The sequence below is a fragment of the Plectropomus leopardus genome, chromosome 14, assembly GCF_008729295.1.
Source record: "Plectropomus leopardus isolate mb chromosome 14, YSFRI_Pleo_2.0, whole genome shotgun sequence".
NCBI lineage: Eukaryota > Metazoa > Chordata > Actinopteri > Perciformes > Serranidae > Plectropomus > Plectropomus leopardus.
Genome location: NC_056476.1, coordinates 16377069 through 16393271, shown reverse-complemented (window position 1 = coordinate 16393271; position 16203 = coordinate 16377069). Strand labels below are relative to the sequence as shown.

At 40.8% G+C, this 16203-nt stretch overlaps 1 protein-coding gene across 1 annotated transcript; it reads right to left on the bottom strand.

Moving 5' to 3' along the window:
- Positions 1-2489: 2489 nt before the first annotated feature.
- On the bottom strand, positions 2490-15773 carry pkdccb (protein kinase domain containing, cytoplasmic b). The gene is made up of 7 exons (XM_042500748.1): positions 14960-15773; positions 12717-12848; positions 10056-10327; positions 9667-9746; positions 9281-9388; positions 3771-3947; positions 2490-3450 (listed from the first exon to the last, which is right to left on the bottom strand). The coding sequence occupies exons 1-7, from the start codon at positions 15566-15568 to the stop codon at positions 3344-3346; spliced, it is 1485 nt and encodes a 494-aa protein (XP_042356682.1). The 5' UTR covers positions 15569-15773; the 3' UTR covers positions 2490-3343.
- Between the last annotated feature and the right edge of the window lie 430 nt (positions 15774-16203).

The window sequence follows — 16203 nt, the reverse complement described above, 5'->3', positions numbered from 1 at the left end:
AAGACAGAAGTGCTTATAATCAATATATCAATACAATTTCACAAGAGCAGATTTCAAGGTTGAAAAATTCTGACTTCCCAGTGTAGGCTAAATTGAACGAACCATAAACTACTCGTTGTGGTACCTTAATCTTTACTGTATGGACATGAGATTGGCGTCAATATTCTAATGACAGCTCTCGTTTCCAAGCATTTTCCCTTCAACTGTGTCAAAAACTAAACCTACTAGCTGTGCTAATGTAAGATACACTAAACTGCTGCTTGTGGTAGCTTAATTGTTACTGCAGGGACATGAGATTGGTATCAATATTCTCATCTAAAGCACAAAAACGTCTGTCCTTCTGCTGTATTAAAACTACTCTTAACCAGCTGTCTTTGTGCAAAGCTAAGCTAAGCTAATCGGATGCTTGTGGTGCCATCTTTGCTGTACAGACATGAAAGTGGTATCAGTATGCTCATCCAACTCTGCAAGATGACAAATAAATGTAATTCCCAAACTATTCCTTCAACAAATCCAATGTTGATTTTTGTGCTTAATTTTTTTTTGCGGCTATATGCAGTTCTTTCACTGAGGTTTTAAGTCTATTTACTGTAGCACAGATAAAACACACACACATCTTTTAGGGGATTATTTCCACAGAATCCAACCAGTCCTGCTAGTCAGTCCAGCTGCGTTGCTCCAGTGAGCTGGTTTGTTCTTATCTAGTCTGACTCAGACTTCTTATCTCCACATCAGACTCTAATCAGCCAGCTTTGTCCAGACAACAAGGGGCCAACATGAGGCAAAGAGGACCCTGAGGCCTCCCCGGTGTCTCCACCATAAAAGTGTAATCTATGAACAAGACGTGCCCTTTCAAGTCAGTGGTAGCGGTATGGCTGAATGGCAAAGGAGTCACTATATTAAAAATATTTGGAGTTTGGATCCTTGTATATTTTTTTCTTCTGCAAAAAAACATTATTTTGTAATTTTTCTTTAAGATTTTCCCTCTTATTAACAGGAAGTATTTGCAGAGCAGCGTGGGGGATGCCATGTTACAAAAGTCTCTGGCTCATATCAGGACGTCACTGGTATTCGGCCTACTCTCTCTTTCCCACCAGACTCTTTGGCTGCTACAAGTCCTGACTTTACAAATTCTTCATCCTGCCACCCTGCAGTCCTGCCCTTATCTCAACCTCATCCAGCAACTCCTGGCAGGCACAGATGGCAAGTCCATTCGTGTGCAAACCGCAGATTGAGCTCTGATTGTCCCGATGACTGCCATTGTCTTACGGTAATGCCCTCTCTCTCACCATGAGAAAGGGCCAGTAAGTAAGCTAATTTACATGTATTAATTAAGGCTCATAATGAGCTCAGCATGACGGGGCATTTGAATGCATTCCTCTGGTATTGTGCAAACTCTGCGGAGCACCGAGGGTTTGCGGTCTCACCCATTCAGATGGGCTACAGATTGTAGGTGTGGGGGCATGCGAGCAGATAAAGGACTTAAAACACACAAAACAAGGTCAGTATACACATGCAAGTTTCACTCCCCCACTCATACACACGAAGGTGTTAATGACAAACAAACAGGCTGTTAGTTATTGGCTGCTTTTACACGGCCTGTTCAGAGCCGGAACATCGCATTGTTTTGCTGCCTCACTGTTTTGTACATAACGTCTGATCACAGACTTAGGGACAGAGCTGTCTTGCCTCTGAGCCGGGAACAGAGGTATTAACAGCCTTGAAATAAGGCCAGTGATCAGCCCTGACAAAACTTAACAAAAAGTTTAATTAAACAGAAATGGTGGTACGTTGAACACCCTGATGCATTACGAAAGCACACTACTTACAGACAAAAATGTATGTATAATGGGTAAAGATCTACCATAATCTACCATAAGTTTGAGCACCTATTCACTAGACACAACCCACCAAACGGGAGGAAAATATGCTTCAAAGCTTGTTGCACACCGCTTTACACCATTAGGAGGACACGTCAGTCAACCTGGAAACTGTCGCAAACAGTGCAAACTATTTGGAGACTGAATGTGCCCGAGGTCTGAGTAAAACATAAATCCAGAAAGATGCGTCCATGGGTGGCACAGGCGATTTAAAAAACAGTTGTTAGCAATTAGCAGCTAACACAAAGAAAAAAAAACAGCGGCTGTATATGCCCATTAATTGAGGAAAACTATGAGATTCGGGAGCTCTTTACCCTCTGAGTAGAGGACGAGATCAGCCATCATAAAGAAAGGATGTGATTGTAATTGCCATGCTATACAATTGTTATCGTTTATATAGCTCTGCCGCTGCATGTTATATGTCACACAAGAGGCCGACACAGTTGTGTTACACCTTAGCCTGACACGCTTCTTTTGGTTCTGCAAAGGCAAATACTACTTTAAACAACAAATTGGAGTGGAACGATGCCACTGGCATTTGGTTCTGTGTAAAAATGCAAAGGAGGAACTTCATACAATAAAAATCCAAATAACCACAGGAGCCAGAAGTAGAAACAATACATTTATATAATTACAAAATTGTAAAACTGTACAAATGCAATAAGTGAAGTATAAAAAAAACACTGAAGTGAATAATTTTTCATTGAAAATAAAAGTTTCACCCACAAGGTGCACGTAAGCTATAATGCACAATCATGTAAGAACAATTACATTTCATTCGATGACATAAATATTTATGAACTACGCAATAAGAAGTACAGAAGTATGTAAAAACAGACTGCACTGGAATGGTTTTAATCATCTTCGCTCATTGTTGATGTGGAAATGCTTACATGGTTGTTGCCATCTCATACCACAGCGCAGCTAAGCCAGGGAACCATGAAAAAACAGCCACAACCTCAGCGCATTAACATCAAAGTGTATTTGTATAAGAGCTTGTTTTCTTTTCTCGTCCTCAGGCTTCAAACGTTGAGCTGCAGCGGCTGTTCTTATTACCTCTTTGGCTTAAAAATCCTACTATGGGGACCCCGGCCTCACAACGAAAGCCAACACACATGGTGAATAAAGACAAGGTAGAAAAAAAACAAAAAACATGTCGAGGGCACAAGGCTCTCCCTCCTTAATTGTACCTGAAGGGAAATCCCTTTAAATAGTAGTTGGCAGAGGCAGTGAGCTGGCAGGCAGATCAAACAGTCACTGAGCAGAAGCCCTATAAATACATCACATTCACTTGCTTCACTTCAAACGCCTCCTCGACTCGGCCTCTACACTCCTCCTGCAAACGCACAGAGCCGAGTGGCGTTCGACATGTTCACGAGGAGTTCTCATTCTAAGCGCCGCATTTTGTGCGTTATCTCTCATCCCACTCCGTTAACAGCTCCAATGAAACAGTCGTGTTTGCGTCACACTGTGGGAGTTTCAGGAGCTTTGGTTTTCTTCACATACACCTCTGACATCCCATCGGGCACCAGATGACTGAAGCTGCTCCTGAAAGAGGCCAGGAGGCGACCTGCAAAAAAGAGAGGCACGTTAAACACATCTGCAACACCAATAAAGTTACATGTCCTGACTGGATATCCTTAATAACCGTATACATTTCAACATTTTAAAGCTTCATCAAAAGTGCAGCAGCTGAGTGTGTTTACTCAGCAGTGGTAGTGATACACGATTTTGTGGGTAATTATACACGCTTATTATAGAGTGCTTTCGGTATTTGGCTAATTTAATTTATGTAATGAGTTTTACAGACTTAAGTGGGAATAAGACCAGTAATGTGATAAAAATGAAAACATTTGACAGAGTTCCATATGGAGAAAAAGCTCTACTAACCCGTCCATGTCTTTTGGCCGGTCAGAGTGAAGCTGTTGCACTGAGAATGGGAGTTACAGATGTGTGCGGCCTCTTTGGCGCTGTGCACCGACAACACGCAACCCTGCTGGCTGTAGGACGGCCAGCAGCGGTACTCCGCGTTCCCAGAGGTCCCCATACCTCGCATCACAGTGTAATCTAACCACAGAGGAGGAGATGCCACTTCAGTACATGAGGCTACTGAAAGATTTCTGAGTGCTCTTGGAGGATAAAATGAAAGTTTAATGATCCCTGCGGAGAAACTGATACTGAGCAGCACAGAGTGAAGAGAATACAGATGAAGAACAACAAAGAAAACAGGTTGAAGGTGAAGATGCAGCGTCTTTGTCATGCACATCTCTTACTGACTTTAAAAGGATTCTTAATATAGTTTGGATTGACAGGTTTAAAAGGCAAACGATACAATCAGGTGTTATAAACGGATTATAATGTCTAGTGGCCAAAATGAATTATCTAAACTGAATTATCTAAACTTTTCCATAGTATTTTATCCCATTTCCATGAATTTAAATAGCTTACAATGTGTAGGCCTATATAGCGATGCACAACATGTAATAAAACACTCACTTTTCAGGCATTTGTGAACTAGCAAGATGATAGCAGTGAAAAACTAACTTTATCTGCTTGTTAAGACATTCCTGCTGGGAACTAGCTGTATCTGCCAATAACACCAGACCAACATCTATGGTTACTTTGCAAAGCGTCAAGGCCACGGCCCTTTTTCGGGACATGGAAAACTCAATGCCCTGTAGATGTCAATGTAGCTAAATGTGCGGGTTTTTTTTGGACAAGTTTGTAAGCATTTATTTCTTGTTTGTTTTAAGGACATGTCTAATAATTGTTTTGCGACTATGCCTGAACCTGAGTGTTTGCAAAGCATTAAGAAATTAAGGATGATTGCCGTCATGTGCCTTCGGTTTTCTCCCCCGCCCATATGATCAATAACTCAACACAATGGCTGGATGTTGCTTATCTGGACTGACAGTATCTTATGTGTCTCAAAACTCAGTGTGAAAGCCTCAGTTGACACACTAAACAACAGTGTTTCCACATGACAGCATATTTCCTTGGTAATGACACAGTGCCAACTGGGTTATGTCTTTGTGACACTCCTGATGTTTTAAAAGGTAATGCACAGTGCAGCACTAGATTTTTAAGTTAGTAATACAAGGAACATATTTTGCAAAATATGTTTTGGGATTTTTATGAAAATATTTTAATCCACGGCCAAAACAATATGTATTTAAAACCTTTCTAAACCATTTGCTGCAAGTTCTTTAAATAACAAATAGGGTTCCGGTAGTGATTATTCTGCAATTTTCCTTGTGTTTGGTTTCTCATAATCACAACATCCCAGAGCCCAAGATGACATCTTTAAATAGCTTATATTGTTTATCAAAAACCTAAATATTATGAATTTACTTTCACAAACATGAAAAAAGAAAAAAAAATCCTCACAACTGAGAATCTGAAACCACAAAACGAGCATTTTTGCTTAAATAAAGCAAAAAAGAAAAGTAGCTGCACTTTTTAAAAATCCTGTTAACGACAGTGCAGAATTGTCTATGCCTATTTATGATCTTGGAAAAAATTTGAACACCATTTTGAGTTTTTCTCCAGTGAACTGTTGCTCCACATTGAAAAATCACTTCAGTCCACCTTCCTACTGCGCAACATTTGTGTTACATTCATCATTATAACGCTTTCAGTCAGACTTCTTGTGGATCTGGCCTTAAATCATCTGCTACACATTAGCAGGAGCCATGAGAAAGAAGCATGCACACATGTGCCTGCGCGCGCACACACACACACACACACACACACACACACACACACACACCACAGGAGCAGGACAAAAGCTTCGTCTGTGAGTCCGTACGGAGGAGGCACACTGTTACAAACTGTTAACCTTCCTAAATGGCAGGAGCCGGTGTGTGCGTTTGTGTGTGTGTGGGAGTATTGTTAAGAGGAAAAGGACACGAGGATCTGCCTTCTGGGTTTGAGCAAAGGGAACAAGGAGAAGGAGTGTTTCAAGGATCCTGCTCAGGGGAGAGAAAAAATGAGGCCTGTTGGGGAGCTAAAGGGCGACAGGCCTCAGCTGTCGAGGAGACAGAGACGGATGAATATAAGCTCTTTGTGTTGAAGATGACACGGGAAAGCAGTTGTCCTTTCATTTTGATATAAAGAATTTATTTATGACAGTGCTCAGGACCTAAATGAATTCACTCTTTGCCTTTTTGTACACAACTTAAGTTCAGACTTGCGGCAAGAGCGGTTTTAAGAAACTCCATCTTTACTAGATTCAGGCCGCCTCCGTCAAATCACAAATGATCTCAGCTGTGGAAAAGTTACATCCACGTTACCAATGAATCTCCATCTGTCAGCAATTTCAAATTAAGACTTGATGAGCGTCTTTCTCCCTGACACACACACACACACACACACACACACACACACACACACACACACACACACACACACACACACACACACACACTCTCTCGCTGTGTTCGTCTTTGAGCTGTGTTGCCATTTGGCTTCTTTTATCAAGCTTCGTTGAGTTTTTGGCTGCAATTCTCTTTTGGGGAGACATATTAATGAGCAGATGTGTTTTTTAATACACTGTTGCACAATCTGTTTGTTTCCCTCTTTTTGTTGTTTAATTGTTTAAAGCAACAGTTGGACATTTTGAGGAATATGCTTATTTGCTTTCTTGGTGAGAATCAGATGAGAAGATTAATAGCACTGAAGTGTCTGAACATTAAATGTGAAGTTAACGCCAGCAGCTGTTTAGCTTAGTTTTGAGTGAAAACAGGGAAACAGCTAGCCTGGTTCTGGTATAAAAATCCACCTATGACAATGATCTCATTTGTTTGACTGGTAAAAAAAAACCCTGAATTGTTAAAATGGCCATTTGCAGTTTTACAGGGGTTATTTGCTGCTCTATCTTGGCTAGTAGCAGTAACTTCCTAAGGACTTGTCAATGACCTGCAGAGAATTTTAATCGTCCCTGAACAAACAAGACGTCACATACTAGTCAGTGAGCTTCAATGGTGCATTCACATGACATTGGATTTATCCAAAAAACGACTTCACAACTGGGAAAATTCACACGAATAACAACCTAAAAGGTAAGTTTTGGTATATGACTGTAAGACGTTGATGTTATATAGGCAGAAACATGGCGGATGAATGTAAATGTTTCCCTGATGGTGAGAAACCTTTCATGTATTGCATATCAACTTTTTGTTCACTTTCAATTTGTAATATTTTTTTAGGCTGTAATCGATAGTTGCTTTGCACATACAGTGACCTAGATTATTTAGAATAGATTTATTAACATAAACCCTGATAATAAGTTTGGTAAGGCAATATTTTAGTGGTTTTACACCACTGATTCTCAAACTGGGGCCAGTGGAATCCTGAAAGAGAGTCTGAAAAAGTTTTTAGATTTATCAAATGTTCATGATATTTAAAAAAAAAAAAAAAAAAAAGTTCACAGACAGCTTCAATTTTTAATATTTTAACCTAAAATATTAATGCAAACTTTATTCAACCAGGTTTGTCCAGTTGAGACCTGGCCAAGAATAGCAAAAACACAGAGTGAGCATAATAGAGGTAGGTTACATTCGAATATAATAAATCTATAACTATTCTCTTGTGTTGGTTTTTTTCCTCATATAACTGACACTATAGAGGCATAAAAAATAGCCTATGTCAAATTGTTCCAACGGACATGCATGAGGGTGCCCCTGGTATATTCTCTGTCTTATTTGTGGTCATTTGCTGATAAAAAGATTGAAAACCTTTAAGGAATGTATGAAAGTGCATCTTTGTTGTCATGCAAATACTGGAAACAGCAATCGACGAGTTGCTTAAACACTCAGAGCAATAAAATACAACACATCTAATCTGTAGCGTTCATGTTGTTTCCACATTATGGCTTAAAAGCTCAAAGGTGGGAGTATGACTTTACAACCCAAGAAATTAGGAAATCCAAGGAGCCCATGAATGCAGCGTAACCTTTGGCCAGAGCCAAGCTAGCTGTTTGCAGTCTGTATATATGTTAAGTTAACTGGCTGCTAGCTGTAGCTGCATATTACCAGACAGATAGTGCTGGACTGGTATTAATCATAAAAATAAAAAAAAATCATCAAACTATTGACTAAACTAAGTTAAACTAGGTTAAAAATGTCACCAGTCTTTTCCTCCACCCAAAAACAACCCGTTTCAACAAAACCCACAATATGGCACAATAATGCACACACGCACACACACACATACACACACACACACACACACTTTTTTTCGAGTCTTATCACACACACTTAGCAGCAGCAGCAGCAGCAGGGTTGACTCATGGCACCTCCTTGTTAAGCTAGAACATTCCCTCCCTGGTGTCAGCCTCAGCGCCCGGGCCTCTTTACCCTGAATCTGTGATTAAATTCACAAAGCGCTGCTATATAAACAGTCCAGCATCTGGGGGGACGGAAAATCTCACCACAGGAACGCAGCCAGTCATTCTGTTATTAATATTTCATAGAGCTGAGAGGAGCGGCAGGAGGGGGCTGAAGTGGAGTGAGCAGAGTGACGGACTTTCAGTGCTTATACTGAGAGAATACAAAAGTGGGAGATAAAGTTTGCACAGAAAGTACTTTCTACGACTGTTATGATAGGATAAAGTATGTTAACCATTTGAAGCAAAATTAGCTCGATTTCCTGAAAACACAGGAAGAAGTTACAAGTTACGAGAAACAAGAAAATTACCTGAAATTTAGCGTAGAGTAAAAGGTTTAAAAAAAAAAAGAATAGAGATAAAATAGCTAATAATTATTATTACAATGATAATCATAAATGTAGTTTTCTGGCCTTCCACCCACCTATTTTCAAAATGAGTATCTTTCTAGAATTTTTTCTGGTCATTTTCTTGTTACCCTCTTCTAATTTCTTGCAATTTGTGGGACACCTCTTAACTAGTTGCTCAGTGCTTTTTTTAGCTTTCTTTTCAAAAGTTTAAATGCATTTGAAGAAAACTGCTGTTTCAGGTTTCAGAGAGTTAACAAAAGTTTTACCAATTTTTAAAAATCAAAAGATGGATAAAAAGTCTAAATAAGTCAAAATATCTCTGCATAACTATCCTGGAAGGCTAAACCGAACAACTCGATGTAATCCCAGCGCTGTTTTTTTAAATGAACGCCGACTGTGCTTTCTGAGCCAGAGACATGCAGGATTAATCCCACTTTGTTGGTCTTGTCCTCTCATTCCAGCTGCCTAATAAACCTGTCAAAACAGCCTGGGCAGGAGAAACACCCCCCTTTCGTTTTTTTAAAGATACAAAATGAAAACAGAGGTGTGGATTGTCTGAGTTTTCTCGGATAAAACAAACCATGCATTCTCTGCAAGAAGAAAAGGGTCTACAAGAGGGCCCACTGTACTTTATAAAAAGCAGCCTGTATTCCAAGAGCTCTTACCTCTGATTATTGATGGAGGCAGGTTGTCCAGGTGCAGGCCAGACTTGTAGAGGAGCAGGATGTGTTCAAAGGCCTCCAGCGTTTGATTGATGTTGGCTTTCAGCTCCCCTGGACACACACAATGCAATCAAATCTCTACAAGCATGAAGTTATACTCATCCAACATGGATGATTTCTCACTATGCTCTCCTGTCTAATCCCAGTCGTGTGATCTCGACAGATAACAAATTGCATTCATTACCTCGTTACATGTCACGGAGCATCTTGTCGAGCTCATTAAAAGAAGCACTTATACAGAGGCATGTTATTACACGACTGCGATAATGGAATGATTTGCTCTCTGATCTTCAACAGTGAACGTCCCGTCATGTCAGGACTTCTCTCACCTGTGGAGTTCATGATGTGGTCTACCAGGTGTGTGAAGCCGGGCGGGGCCTGGTGAGGCAGCAGGTAGGTGAAAAAATACCTGGGGCCCGGGCAAAGACAACGCAGTCAGACACACGAAAAGACAGACAAGCCCCGTCACATAGTTCCAACAGACTTGTCTCACACCGGTGTTAAAACAAACACAGTACATAAAGCTGTCTGTTTCAAACTGAGAAGACTTTTTTTCCCCCCACTGACACTACCAATTTATTCATCACACCACCTCCATCAAACCGCAAATTTCCAGCTGTATGTCTTCACTATCAACATGTTAGCCCGAGTCTGTATTTAAACAATCATCCGTGTAGCTGCTCCATCGATCATGTCGTAAAGCTGTCACTTTTCTTACCTGTAGGCGTTGTAAATATTCCTCTTCTCATTCAAGCCGTCACACACTCCCCGGGCCGAGCACGGCAGAGTGAAGTTTCTGTGTGGAAACTGGAGGGTGCAGTCCGCGTCTGTCTGGCAGGAGGTCTCCTCAGCGCTGGCGTCATCCAGGTCAGTGAGCTTCAGCTGGCCGGACACGGTGACAAACTGCCGGGGCTGGAAGTCCAGCAGAGCCACGGAGCCCAGAGGAGACTGGGAGAGGAAGTGGAGCAGTCTGACCAGGTCCAGACAAACCTGAGGGGAGAGCAGACGTGCCAAAACCTGATCAGCCGGATTGATGACTGTTTGGTTAAGCGCATAGAGACGTAGTCAGAGAGCAACATTTGTGGTCCGGGAATGAGTCCTAAAACCCAGCCATGAGTTTGCATTTTAGCGCTCCCTGTTCCCTCGTCTGAAGTCAATGGGTTTTTGGTTAGATGCCTGAAATAAGATCTGCGGTTAACACAAGCATCAGAGACTTCCGTACATACCCCACTCATGACTTCTGAAGCTTTTGTGTGTCTTTCCGCTTCAAAATGCTAAAAGTGGTGTTCTTTTTGTGCTGAACAAGTATCATAAACATTTGTTTACAACAGAGTTTATTTTTTGCAATAATCCAAAATCGAATGGAAAAATACCATTGGCTTTTTGTCAAGGGAACCAGGGCGACGTTAACTTCCCTGTCAGCCCACAAAACACATCATCCCAGCAGCAATCTATTGCCCTTGTGACTAAAATTAACATATAAATGCCTCACATTCATAAGTTCCAACTCTCCAATGTGAGGATTTGCTCTTTTTTTGCCATGTTACATAAGCTCAGATGTATTTTTGAGTTTTGTTATTTATTCATTATGTTTGCTAAGTATATGGCTATTTCCATCATCACTAAATCTAAATTCCTTTTTTTCCTGATTAATCAGTTGGCGCATACAATAAATAATAAATTAAAATGCCAATCATAACTACCTAAAGCCCAAGCTAACATATTAAAAAGCCTGTTTTGTCCAACCAACAGTCCAAAAAACACAAAAGTACACCATTTACTATCATAGCAAACAAAAAACTCCAGGGATGATGTCTTTCTGTATGTCAACAGGGAGATTAGCACCGCCCTGGTTCCCTCGTCAAAAAGCCTATGGGATTTTTCCATTTGTGAAAATAACAGGTACTTTTAGCTCCAAAATAAGGTTTAGTTTTTGTTTTAACAGAAATTAGTGCATGCTTCCAACTCTACAATGTGAGGATTTGTTTCTGGGCCATATAAAAAGTAATTAAGTGTCCATCGTGATTTCCTATTTCAAAAGCTAATAATCAAACGGCTTGTTTTGTCCGACCAACAGTCCAAAACCCAAAAGTACTCAGTTCGATAATAAAAAACAGAAAATTAGGAAATCCCAGTTGGAGAACATGGAATGAGGGATTTAATTTATCTTAAGTTAAATCTTTTAATGATTATCTCACGAGAAAAAGTCAGATTATTCAATAATTTAAAAATGTTACTTTTAGCTCCAAAATGGACAACTCCACAAAAAGAAATGCATGCTTTCCTTCACTTCCTGCCACCTGTTGTCAAATAAATTCTTAAAAAGATAAATTCCAAAAATTCTTGGTGGTGAAGCTAAACACTGACTTGCTTATTCCTGAAAAGCTGACACGTTGGACATGTAATTAAGTTTCATTATATTGCTAAAAATGGTGAAATAAAAAAAAAACCACAGTCTCGCAAAAACAGTGTTATTCGCTTTTAAGACGTTTCAGCAGCCACATTTGCAAGCCATTTCCTGAGCCGGCTTTTATAGCACTCTTTAAATCCTACAATAAAACAGAAGGAGAAAATAAGTAGGCTACTAAAGGCAAAATAAAGGCATTAGCCACGCACTGACAGAGCATGAAATGATTCTGTCACACTACGAACATAGCTGCGGTGTTAGGTAATGCTCCGAGTCCCTTGGACGTCACTTGGTGGGATCGAAGCACTGTAATAACAGGGCTGGGTGAAACCGAACACCCCCGGATTACTGTAGCCTGCGCAGATGCAACGTAGCTGAAAGGGGCCGAGCAGCTCCGGGGGGGTATTATGAACGGCTATTTGGGTGATGCAGCAAAATGAGGCCCCACAGTTGAGATGATACTTGCAGACGGGGATGTTGCTTTTGCTAATCCAGAAACAAAGCATGCATGCTCTGACATTTTCCCCCCTCTTTCAACCATTCTTTCTGTCTCTTCATCCGTGCACAAACACACATGCTCGAGTCCCTGGAGTGTAAATTCAACCTCTGTGACTCCCACTGTGAGCATACCTGTGATGGGGGTTGACTTTGTGTTAGTGCCTCTATGTGCGTGTGTGTGTGTGTGTGTGTGTGTGTGTGTGTGTGTGTGTGTGTGTGTGTGGGATGACATGACATTCCTAGCCTGCAGTGGATTAACTCCAGGACCCATCTCCATTCCAACCCAGGCCTGATCAAATACACTGAGGGACAGATGTCAGACCTCCAGGAGTTTCAAATGTCTTCCTCCCTCATCTTTCAGCCTGCGTCTCTCTCGCCAAGAGGAGCTCGCACATGCATAACGTGCAAATATGTGCAGTGTGGCGTAAAAGGATAAATGGACAGGGCACGGACAGCTGAAACTAACACGCTTACCCTGAATCTGTCCTCCCAGGGACTCTGGAGCAGCTGGATCATCTGCAGAGGATTCCCCTGCTCCAGAATGACTGTGACTCGTCCCTCATGTCCTCCTCGTCCTCCCGCGTCTCCTGCACAGTGACCTTTAAGCTGTGAAAGTGGAGAAGGTTGGTCACAAACAGAGAAAAATTGTGCTACTGTTTTGCATTTTAACTGAGCAGAAATGAGAGAAAGCAACAAGCTAAAGTGTGTAAAGGTTCTTGGGGTGAACCCAGAGGACACGATGTTCTGCCAGCCGCTGCAGCTCAGACTTGTGACAGTGAAATAACATTAGCCTGAGGGGAATGTGCTCTGTGCACTTGTGAAATTAATCGATTGAACTATCAGACACACTGCTGGAGAAACAAACTTACTTATTTAGGGACTGTTTGTTATTTATAAAAAGGGACTGTGTGGTGCAGAATAAGGACTGGCACTTTATATAATCTTTTAAGCACTGGGAGGTGAAGCGCGCAGAGGGGAAATGAAGAAACGTACGTGATGGTTATCACAACGTTGTCACATCGACACATGATAGAGCTAAGTTTCGTCGACAGCTTCAGAAAATAAATTTGCAGTTATGTTACATTCCACAGAAGATTATCCACAGAAGACTACTGTAGCAATTTCACTACACAAAACAAACTTCAAAGACTTCTGCAAAACTTTTAATGATATTCACTAATGCCATGACTTTTCCAGGCCTGGGAAATGTGATGTGTGTGTGTGTGTGATGTGAATGTAATTTGGTTTTCCATGACAGTGGAAACCCCATTTACATGGCTGCATTTTGTGTTTACTTTAAATACACTGGAAACTTACAAGCTGAACGTACTTTATAATATCTAGAAAACTGATTGACTTGAATAAGTTAGGTAAGTATAACTATTAGTTTAAATTGTATTTTTAAGCTGTTGCAAATTAAGAATGATGAGTGAAATGACTTGTTTCTTGTAAGTGACAGCAACTTAGGTTTTTAAGTACACCAAGTTAGTCAGATTTAACTGAACAGGTTTATATATTTTACATGAGTATTTATATTTGTAATAAAATGACATGACTTGGAGTCCTATTGAAATCTTGTTTAAAGTCAAAGAGAGCGATTAGTCTGAATACATTTTTTTGACAACTATAAGGCTTAAAGTGGCTTTGTTTTGATTGAATTTTTTTGTTTCCAAAAATTGACCTATATGACATATTATGTTTTAATCCTGAAAACTAATCACTCTTTGATAAATAAAGTAAGAACAACAAACACAACCGGTTTTCTCAATATTACAGAGTAAACACAACTTTTCAGTTAAGTCAGACTAAGTTGGTTTGTCTAAATTGCTATTACTTAGAAAAAAGTATGTTTCACTTGTTATTTTTAAGTTAACTTCATAAACTGAAGTGAACAAAACAAAATTTAAAGTAAAGCTCAAAAATATAAAGGAAACGTAATATAGGAATAGTTATATTTACTTGATTTTTTTCAAGACAATTGATTTCCTTGATTTTTTCTATTTACCATCAACTTGACAGATTTTACAGCGAATCTTCAGAATCCAAAACCTGCAAGTGAGTTTGAAAAGCATGTTTTCTTCCAAAATGTCCAAAATCACACAATTTATCAGAGCCAGAAACTGTGAAATATGGTTATTGATGATGGAGCGAGGGTCATGCGTTTCCCCCCAGGCACTCAGGGAGACTCGAGGAAAAATGTTTGCAGCTCCAGCGAGGGTCATGATATAATAAAAAAGTCACACCCCTGCCACCACTCTGATAAATAATGTACAGTCCCTTGATTCAAACTAGTTGTAAATTGGGCAGTAATAGTTTGACTGAATAAACTCAGTGGGGGTTTCAGATGCAGCTGAGGATAGTGGAGGGGACAGAGGCACATTGTCTGATCCTGCCAAACTGGACCCAAGGGTCAGAGGAGGGTCAGTGAATTTAATTTAATTACATGGGAAGGTCCTGCAGAGCCAGTGAGGCCTTTTATCCACTTCACTGTGTGTGAGACAAAGGAAAATGTGAGCAGGCATGGATTATGGAAAATCTGTATAATATTCCTGCAGCAGCTCCAGTGTTTTGAAAGTGAGCAGCAGCTTCTAATGCAACTTCTACTGGCTATAATGTTGCTTTGGCATTTGGATAGTAAGTTTATATTTAACAGCGTACAAAACTTTTTATAAGGTAATAAAATGTATGCGCACGAGGCAGACTTAGGCAAACGTTACCTTGATGACATTTGGATGCTTCAGCCTCTGCAACAGCACGATTTCTTTCTTCAACTTGAAGGCAACGAGCTCGCGGCAGCCTCGCGGGTCTTTAAAATCCTCCACACACTTCCCCATGTCTATCCCCTTCTCGTTGACGAGTTTTAACGCCACATGCCGACCTCCTGCTAAATTCACTTTGACAACCAGTTTGGTGTATCCAGACCCGAGCACCTCCACCGCCTGCATGTCCACCAGAGAATCACAATCCATTTCATCCAGCTGCGCTTTTCTGGAGCCATAGGAGATCTCATTCCACAGACTGTAATCCAAAGTCGAGTCTATAGTCTTATCGCGTCGACTTTCCCCAGAGAGTCCGTTTTCATCATCATCATCATCATCAGGTAAAAGTAGCGGGATAATTTCTTTGCGCCTCTCGTTCAATTGGTAAATTAACGCTCCGCGCAGCGACGCGAGCTCCTCCTCATCACCAGCAACAGTTGCATTGGAAAAGTGACTAATTCTCGCTCCAAACTGCTGCACGCTGCTAATCAAGAGTGACACCAGAATAGACAGCACCACGAAAGCCAGGAGGGCAGCCGCGCGTAAAGAGTTGCCCATCCCGGGCATCTCGTGGCACACGGCGACTGCTGCTGGAAGAGACGCACGGCCGCAGGATCCGACCTCCGCTCCGACTGAAAGGACTCCTGAGTTTTCTGCAGGAGAAGTGATCAGCTCCTTGTTTCCACCTCCCCGGGAACTCCCTCTAGAGGTGTGTCCTGTCCGCTCGTAACTTTACACCCGCCGAACAACTTCGCAGGAGAGCTCGACCTCATGTTGTCACTCAATCCGCGTGTTCAGGCGCCCTGCACAGCTGATTTTACAACTGCTATCAACACGCTGCGGCTGAGGAGTGTCAAGAAATGCTGGAGCCGAGAAATAAACTATATGTTTTATTTTATACAGACTGACATAAGAAAAGTCTAAAGAAAAAAGTTTACCTTACATTTGAACTTACAATTTGATTTCAAATCGTATAAAAATATATATTTCAATTATTATACCGATTAATTTAATTTAAAATATAGTGAAAGTATAGAGTTATCATTAAAACATATAATATTACAATATTTGGATTATTATGGAGAGACAAAGAAAAGAAGAGGACTGCTGTCACCTTCACAATCTGCGCAACAGGTGGCAGCAAAACACCTTTTTGTCTTCACTCACAGAAATTGATTTATTATTAGACTTATATGATTACT